Consider the following 9,512-nt stretch of genomic DNA (forward strand, 5'->3'; position numbering starts at 1 on the left):
CTAGTTCGTTGACATCATCAGCGCACACTGTACAATAAAAATGTTCCAAGGCATTCGTGTCCTGAAGTGGGACTCGTGTTGGGGTGAGAGTTTGGACAGTGAGTGCCCAGTTCATTATTGAGGAATGGACAGTGAGTGCCCAGTTCATTATTGAGGAAAGGTGAATCGCCGCTAAGTCCAATCTTTTCTTCACCTGAAGTCCATGCAAGTGCAGGATAGTCCACTGCATAGGGATCAGTAGAGGGAGCCCTGACAATTCTCCTCCTTGGCTTAGGAACACTGAGCTAAATTATACTGCCCTCATCTGAGGACAACTGGTTCAGCACAGACCAGGAATTGAGCCTTTTTAAAAATTCGTTCATGGGATGTGGGCGTCGCTGGCAAGGCCGGCATTTATTGCCCTTCAGAAGGTGGTGGTGAGCCGCCTTCTTGAACAAATATGTCCTCTGGTGGGGGAATCCAGAACAAGGGGCATAATTTTAAAATTAGAACTAGACCATTCAGGAAAGAAATCATGAAGCATTTTTTCACACAAAGTGTAGTAGAAGAGTCTCTCTCCCTCAAAAGGCTGTGGATGCTGGGGGACAATTGGAACTTTCAAGACTGAGATTGATAAGAGTTTTGTTGGGAAAGGATATCGAGGGATATGGAACAAAGGCGGGTAAATGGAGTTCAGGTACAGATCAGCCGTGATCTGATTGAATAGGCGGAGCAGGCTTGAGGAGATGAATGGCCTCCTCCTGTTCCTGTGTTCCTGCTGCACAGCCCTTCAGAACATCATTAGAACAGCCAAAGAACTCTTTAAAAAACTTTTTTAAAAATCACAGCTGGTTGCTTTTGTATCTTTCCTAGCTCTGCTATTTGCCAACATATCCAGTGTCTGTGTAACAGTAAGTCCCACACTATAGTGTTGCTTCAGGCTGAGTCATGTGGCCCTATATTATTGATCCAGGGCGTGGGGTAATGCCTACGGTTCTCTGCAGGGTGAGTTCCCAGTCTCGGCTGTGCTACTATGGGAGGCGGTCACTGAGGCACGGCCGGGTGCTTCTGCACTGCTCAGGAGCAAGCTCGACACTCAGATTGGGTTTTCAGGTTATTGCTTGGTGAAATCTGGGAGCTGGTAACTAGGATGAAGATATGTGGCGTGGGAAGATACAGGATAGAGATGTGGGAAGAAATAATAAAGTAAAGGAACAGAATGTTAGTTATTTGCATCTAAAGTCTGACTGATTTCATTCCTGTGACTTACAACTAACGCACCATTTATGGGTGATATATTTCCCATTCACTCATTTGTGAGAAGGAATTAAGACACAACTTACTGATCCTGTGGAAATAAAAAGACAAAAAAAGATATTTTCCTACACAATACTTTTGTCTTTTTTCGTGTGAGCTATCATATCTTGTGCAAGAAGAGTTTCACTTTTTTGTTTCTTTTCCTGCCTATTAGATACAAGAGAACTCTGGCCCAGAAACCTGCATTCTGCACACAGTGCAATTTTCTGAGGTAAATACTCAAAATATTTATTTACCTGTGATACTGATTTAATTCCTCAGGAGAATTTACTGTAAAATTAATATTTAAGAATTGTGCGTTGATGCCAATTCATTGCACCAGGATGCAGCTCATCTACAGAATAATACAGGTTACAACACAGAAACAGGTCATTCAGACAATTAGGTCTCCACTGGGATCAGTGCCTGTGGCTGATTCCCCCTGTCTCTAACCCAGGGGTCTCTGAGCGGTGATAAGGAGCAGGGACCCTGGCTGATTTCCCCTGTCTCTAACCCAGGGGTCTCTGAGTGGTGATAAAGAGCAGGGACCCTGGCTGATTTCCCCTGTCTCTACCCCAGGGGTCTCTGAGCAGTGATAAGGAGCAGGGACCCTGGCTGATTTCCCCTGTCTCTACCCCAGGGGTCTCTGAGCAGTGATAAGGAGCAGGGACCCTGGCTGTTTCCCCCTGTCTCTAACCCAGGGGTCTCTGAGCAGTGATCAGGAGCAGGGACCCTGGCTGTTTCCCCCTGTCTCTAACCCAGGGGTCTCTGAGCAGTGATATGGAGCAGGGACCCTGGCTGTTTCCCCCTGTCTCTAACCCAGGGGTCTCTGAGCAGTGATAAGGAGCAGGGACCCTGGCTGTTTCCCCCTGTCTCTACCCCAGGGGTCTCTGAGCAGTGATAAGGAGCAGGGACCCTGGCTGTTTCCCCCTGTCTCTGCCCCAGGGGTCTCTGAGCAGTGATAAGGAGCAGGGACCCTGGCTGATTCCCCTTGTCTCTACCCCAGGGGTCTCTGAGCAGTGATCGGGAGCAGGGACCCTGGCTGATTCCCCCTCTCTCTAACGCAGGGGTCTCTGAGCAGTGATAAGGAGCAGGGACCCTGGCTGATTTCCCCTGTCTCTACCCCAGGGGTCTCTGAGCAGTGATCGGGAGCAGGGACCCTGGCTGATTTCCAGGGTGTTGAAGCCAGTCTAATGCAATGAAAGCGTCTGACATCAGCTCAATCACCACAACAGTATATCATTCCTGGTTTGTGTGGCTCATTACACCAATAACAACAACAAGTTGCATTTATAAAGCGCCTTTAAGTTGGTAAAACGTCCCAAACGCTGCACAGGAGCGTTTTCAGACAAACTTTGACACCGAGCCACATGAGATATTAGGACAGGTGACCAAAAGCTTGGTTAAAGAGGTAGGTTTTAAGGAGCATCTTAGAGGAGGAGGAAAGGTTTAGGGAGGGAATTCCAGAGCTTAGGGCCGAGGCAGCTGAAGGCACGGCCGCCAATGGTGGAGCGATTAAAATCGGGGATGTGCAAAAGGCCAGAATTGGAGGAGCGCAGAGATCTCGGAGGGTTGTAGGGCTGGCGGAGGTTACAGAGATAGGGAGGGGCGAGGGCCACGGAGGGATTTGAAAACAAGGATGAGAGTTTTAAAATCAGGTGTTGCCGGACTGGGAGCCAATGTAGGTCAGCGAGCACAGGGGGTGATGGGTGAACGGGATTTGGTGCGAGGCAATACATTTGGCTGCAAGCCTTTAGGGGAGCTTTAGGGAAGATATTTAATCACAGAGTAACACGTTCTGTACCTTCAGTCCAGGCTCAAACCTTGACCAGGCCCCAGTGCTAACTGTGTTGTGTGTTATGGTTCTAGGAGAAAGAAGTGTTACAGAAACAGTTGGAAGAAGCAAATCGTGAGGCACAGAAATATCGACAGCAGCTCTTGGAAAAAGAGCAGGAGGCAGAAGCCTATCGACAGAAGCTGGAGGCCATTGGTCACCTGCACCCAAACAAAAAGGTGCTTTAAGTTGTCAGATGGATATTAAAAGACAGACTCGCATCACAACAAACCATTCAATGGTTGCAAAACCCACGAGAAGGATGAACTTCTCCGAACACTGACACAAAAGGGCATCGGAAACAACCCAAGAAATAAACAGTCCTACAAGTTCTGAAAGTTGAACCACAGTTCAGAAAATTGTGCTTTTTGTCAAGTTGAAATCCTGATAGCGACTGAACTGCAGTCAAAGGACGTACAGAGGGACGGGTTGGAGGGTGACGAGAGGTGAGGGGCAGTGAGTGATCAGACTGTATTCTGTATATTTCAACTAAAGATTGAACCTGTCCCAAGAGCTACAAGTACTCAGTCCTTTGTCATTCGCACCGCTGTTATTGGCTGATCGTGGTAATTCTGTTGTCAGTACAGTGGGAGGTTCTGGCTACTCTGAGGTTATCTTTCAGTGTTGCTTTTTGTCTGTTAATTACTGGATTGGATCTGTACGAGGCTGAAAAACTGAAATATTACTGTCCAGGCAAAAAAAAATAGGAGCTGTCTGCAGATTAATGCCGTCTGCACGAATTGTTCACATTGAAACCCAGATCTGAGATGGTGAACAGGCAAACTGCAGATGGAGCCTCATTTCCACATTGTGTTCAGAACGAATTGCTGGTTGTGGCTGAGACGGGGTTTGGACCTTCCTAAGTATAAACGTAACTGTGCAAAATGAGCCATAGGGTTTCACATTCCTGAATTCATTTTGAAAGTTCAGTTACAGAAGTTTAGAAATGACTTAATCATAATTCTAGAACTCCTTAAAGGGGAAATCTCACCCCAGGAACCCATTTAAGAATAGGAGCTGTCACAAAGCGATTTAATGTCTTTTTAAATCTAAGGGAGTAATCAATATTCATTGTATTTAAACAAAAATAATCTTCAAACAATGTGCAGAAGTAAGGAAATTACTGTTGATTGTAATTCTTGTCACTATTATTGATTTGAATGGGTTGGACTCACTCTTTACCAATGAGGCAACATGTCAGTGAAACAATCCAGGTACTGGGGTCCGAGGAGATCACAACATGGGACTGCACAACACTCGAAACGTCCCTGGAAGAAATTCTTCAGTCAATGAGAAAATCATAACTGGAAAATCTCCGCTGACTCTGCAGTGTGTCAGGCAATGTCCGAGAATGGCAATAGGTTACATTATTTACGCTCATTATTATGTTGCCAATCCTGACCTTTAATGAATCCAACATTGTCAGTCCTGATACTGACCCCATCGCCTTCACACCAAGGACGTAGTTCCACACAATGTGCTGCATATCACAGCAGTTTTAAAACAAATTATACTCACAATTTTAAAATGTAGTGCTTTATACGGTGAGTGTGAAGAGGCTTGTCTTTCAGTATTAAGTTTAATTACCAAAAGGTAATGGTGGAGATACATCGCTGAGCAGAGGGTCTGGTTGTGAAATACAATTTGATGTTTGACTTTCAGATTGCACAGGGTTAGATCATTTTACATGAGTGTGTAATAGTCGTTCTGATTATAGATTTTGTCCAACACCAATAGGTCTTTAAGAAGAAGAAAGTAAAATTGCAATGTGGCTTCCTCCAGGCTGCCGGTGATTCCTGGACTCGGTACCACGGGCTGCCGGTGATTGCCGGACTCGGTACCACGGGCTGCCGGTGATTACCGGACTCGGTACCACGGGCTGCCGGTGATTACTGGACTCGGTACCACGGGCTGCCGGTGATTGCCGGACTCGGTACCACGGGCTGCCGGTGATTACTGGACTCGGTACCACGGGCTGCCGGTGATTGCCGGACTCGGTACCACGGGCTGCCGGTGATTGCCGGACTCGGTACCACGGGCTGCCGGTGATTGCCGGACTCGGTACCACGGGCTGCCGGTGATTACTGTTCTCGAAGAGCATGTGTGTATATTTTTAAAATTCATTATACTGTAGTGCGTCAAAGAAGTGTAAATATAAACAAAATTCAGTTTATGTTCCACTTGTGCAGCCCGTCAGTCCATTTTGCTGACCCCATTGTCGGGTTTTTGTTGCTTTATCTGATGCCGACTGTCCTTTAGCTTCATATCTGGTGATTTTAATTACCGTTTTATTGGGACCTTTCAATGAAGGTTGCCACAATAACCACTAGTTTATTTGCTGGACTGATAGTGCTGACATACTGTTTATGTTAAACATTGTCATTCATTGAAATCAAAGAGAAAGAGCTTTGTGTCCCAGCTGCTCATTTTCCCAGCGATTCCCAGTAAATTGAAACGCAATTTACGGAATTATAAGCTTCAGAGATTTCAGAGTCTCACCTTATAGTTTTTTCCCATTGAGGCTGTCCTGGTAATGATATAAACAAAGTTGATGACAAAACTTACACTGTATAATTTTGTATCAAATAAAAACTTTCTTTAGTAATGATTTTTTAAAAATTCATGGTTTAAAAATAGTGGCACTAATTCTCTTTGTTCTCGTATTATTTCATTTTCTCACCTTTTCAGTCCTTCCCCTCCAATTATATCCAGCAACTTATCACATCTCTGAGAAATTCTCAAAGCTTCACATACCATGAGTTACTTGGAGATTCAGTGACTGTTGTTACAACACAGCAGCCATTTTGTGCACAGCAAGATTCCATTAAAAGCAATGAGATGAAGGAGTAGTAAAGTTGATTTTTGTGATAGGAGAGTGACCTGGGGTGAATTGCCCTCTCTACTGCAATCCTTGTCATGTTCTCTCAACTGTCTTCATAATGCTTTCATTTAGAATCATAGAATAGAATCATACAGCACAAATGGAGGCCATTCAGCCCATCTGCCTGTTCCAGCTCTTTGCTAGAGTAATCCAAACTTAATCTCACTGCCCTGCTTTCTCCCCATGACCCTCCTATTACTTTTTATACGCTTATAAAAACCCTTACTATTAAAGGAATTCTATCCCACCAGGATTTATGGACCCAAGCGATAAAGAGCCAAATAATACAATAAACTATGGTTTTTATTTCGTAGACAACAATATGTACAACCTATTCCTTTGAGACTTCCATGTCAAGGCAGTGGAGTGATCAGTTCCTTGGCGCTTGAGGTCTTTTTTCTTGGACGTCTTCTGAGATGAGTCTGGGTCTTCTGTCTTTCCCACGGACTGCGGACCTGAGAGTCCGGATAAGGGTCTTTTTATGTATTTTTGATGCAGATAGATGTCATTTGATTGACGTATCTAGTTGCAAAGTTCTTCTACAACAATGACACCAGTCAGTTTATCTACATCAGATATTGTGTCGCTAGAATCTGTTTGTGGTTTTCCTTATCGTTGTTCCATTGCTTCACGCTCCGTCTCAAAGTCTCCAAAGTCTAGCCACAATGTTCTGTTCACATGGTTTCCAAGAAATGTTGCCAAGTTGTCACTATTTCCTTTTATATCATCTGCTAGCCTTTTTTTCATATTCCCTTTTAGCCCTTTTAATCTCCCTTTTCCTCTCCCCAACACTTTCTGTATTCCTCGTGATTATTTTTAATCTTGTTAGTCCACACTTTATCAGATGTCTCCCTTTTAAGTTTCAGTTTAGTTTTAATCTCCATTTATTCACACTATTCTTTTCGCCTTATTTATTTTGTACTCGTGCATCTCATGACTGAAGATTTCTCCCTGCTGACCTGACGACCAATTCTTCACACTCACCTCCAGATAACCCGGGAAGTCAACACCCTGATGAATTGGTTAGTCTTATCTGGACAAGCAGGGAAGGTTACCCATGATCTGTGCTGATTAAACTCCTGCAGTGCCTCTACACAAACTGGGAACGATCCCTACGCTGTAGCTCGTGCCAACTTGTGCCTAAATACCCTGGGAATGTAAATGGGATGTGTCTGTACAGAGGCAGAGTGTTCACCATACCAGGTGAATGGAAGTTGCTTATCTCTATTTCGGGGTAGTTTGGAGAATCTTAAACACTCAGGACTTTCTGTTCATATCAGCCACCAACACCAGTTATTAGAAACACCTGAAAATATTCTCACACCTTGCGTCAATCAAACTCCTACACAAACAGAAATAAATGGGAAAAATGTGTCTCATTTAAAAAGCTTCCTGAGTGATTGTTCTCTATTTTGGCTACATCAACAGATTCAGGTTGTTTTTCAGATGTGATATTTGCATTTTGCTCTACAGTTTAGATATACCCTACATTTTCCATTCCTCACTGACTGACATTTCACCGTGTTCAGGAAAGAAAAACATTCTTGGAAACAAACGTTGTCAAATATTCTCCATTTCTCAGATTAAAAATATGTCTTTTGCTACAATCAATTTCCTGCCCTTTAATTCTTTCTGTGACTTTCTGCTTGCCTTTCATTTGCCTCTCCCTCCCATAACAGATTTGGTGACTGGGGGAAATGTAATGGATGTGGTGTACATGGACCTTCAGAAGATTAAGGGGAATGGAATTAGCGGGAGTGTATCAAATTGGATTAAAAACTGATCAGAAGGGAGGAAACAGGGTCGGATTTAATGGCAGTTTTCCAGAGTGGGTGGAAGTGGGAAGTGGTGTGTCCCACAGGGTCACTGTGTATATCAATAATTTGGATATAGGGCTGGAGGGAGTGGTGTCCAAATTTGCAGATAATACTAAAATAGGCCCTCAATTTCCACAATATCAGTTACGCTGTTGCACTGGAAAGTTACGCCAGTAACCAACAGAGGGAGTTTCCCGTGAGTTTCTAGGGTAAGTTCATTTAAATATTTTTGGTCCAGCTCTGGTGTAACTTGAGTGTAGAAACTGTGTAAGTTGCTGAACCCCCTCCCCCCATGAAACTTCCGTGCAACAGCAACGTAACTCTTTAAAAACAATCTCCAGACACCGGGCAGCGGCGGAACACTGCCCAACAGTGAGGTCAGCAAGCAACAAGTGGTTTGACTGGTCGTTTCCACCAAATCACTTAACGGCACCTCTCACCCACAGCATCAGGCTAGATTGGCACCACCATGCCCACTGGGCACCAGGCAGAAGAAGCATAACCAGATTCTCTGAAGATCTCCAGACTCACCTCCAATAGGTACCAAACAGGGGCCTCACACTCCTGGGTCTCTCGTACACCAAGCTGGACACCAATACCAGTGGTGCCACCTGCAGGGAGCTGGCACCAGCTCTGGCACCAGCACTGGCACTGGCATCACTGGCACTGACCGGACTCCCTCACACCCAGGACTGATCAACAGTGTTGAAAAAAATGGGAACACTTCACGAGGATCAGCAAGGGGTAGCTCGTCACCACCACTCTCTCCTCACCAATCCTGGGCACCACCACTCTCTCCTCACCAACCCTGGGCACCACCACACTCTCCCTCTCCACCCTGGGCACCACCACACTCGCCCTCTCCTCCCTGGGCACCACCACACTCTCCCTCTCCACCCTGGGCACCACCACACTCGCCCTCTCCTCCCTGGGCACCACCACACTCGCCCTCTCCTCCCTGGACACACTGGGGGTTTGGGGGAAGTTGGGTCCCAAATTTTTTTTCTGGGCGAGAGGGGAAAGCACAGCAGTAAAATGAAGTGTGGAAGTCAGTAATTAAACAATGTGAAGGGAGGGGTTAGACCGGGTCTGAAAGATGACACCTCTGCCAGTGAAGCATTGAAGTGTCGGCCAAGAGTCAGGCTTCAACCCTCCCCAAACTAGTTCATTGCAAAAGATCACATTCTGCACACCTCTCTCTCCAGTTATCTCTCATCTCTCTTCATTTCTTTCTCACACTCCCCTCTTTCTCTCCTATCCCTTCTGTTAGGGTAAAATTTGGGCTGTTGGGTTAAAGGCAAAGATGAAGTGACTATTGTGTGCATGGCGGCGGTCACTGCCCTAAAACCACACCGAAATGCGCTTTGTGCGATTATGGCTTAATAATCATTGAGACCAACACCGATAAAGTCCATGCAACATTGGTCCGGCACTTAATACACAGCCTTTCGGGTATTTAACTTCCGTGATGTTCTGTGCGTATGCCTAACCCCTAACTCTCAGGTTACATGTTACAGATAGTGCTGCTCCTCCTGGTTATCGTCCTTCCTGGCATCCTCGGGTGTCTCCAGATGTTCTTGGTCAGTGATCACGCTGGCTCCTGGCATAATCCGAGTTATCATAACTTTGCAACAGACATTAAAGCATCCGACCACGACACAACAAACAATTATTATTGCAACAAAAATAATTAGTCCATGCAGTA

General features: G+C 45.3%; 1 protein-coding gene across 7 annotated transcripts in view; it reads left to right on the top strand.

Moving 5' to 3' along the window:
• Positions 1 to 5,714, top strand: part of gabpb1 (GA binding protein transcription factor subunit beta 1) — a 60,163-nt gene extending 54,449 nt beyond the window's left edge. For all 7 annotated transcript variants that reach the window (XM_067971219.1, XM_067971218.1, XM_067971220.1 and 4 more), the window contains 2 exons: positions 1,451 to 1,507; positions 3,145 to 5,714. In XM_067971219.1, the coding sequence (XP_067827320.1) occupies positions 1,451 to 1,507; positions 3,145 to 3,297 (210 nt within the window). In that variant the 3' untranslated portion in view covers positions 3,298 to 5,714. The remainder of the gene's footprint in view (positions 1 to 1,450; positions 1,508 to 3,144) is intronic.
• The last annotated feature ends 3,798 nt before the right edge of the window (positions 5,715 to 9,512 follow it).

This window comes from Heptranchias perlo, chromosome 34 (assembly GCF_035084215.1).
Source record: "Heptranchias perlo isolate sHepPer1 chromosome 34, sHepPer1.hap1, whole genome shotgun sequence".
NCBI lineage: Eukaryota > Metazoa > Chordata > Chondrichthyes > Hexanchiformes > Hexanchidae > Heptranchias > Heptranchias perlo.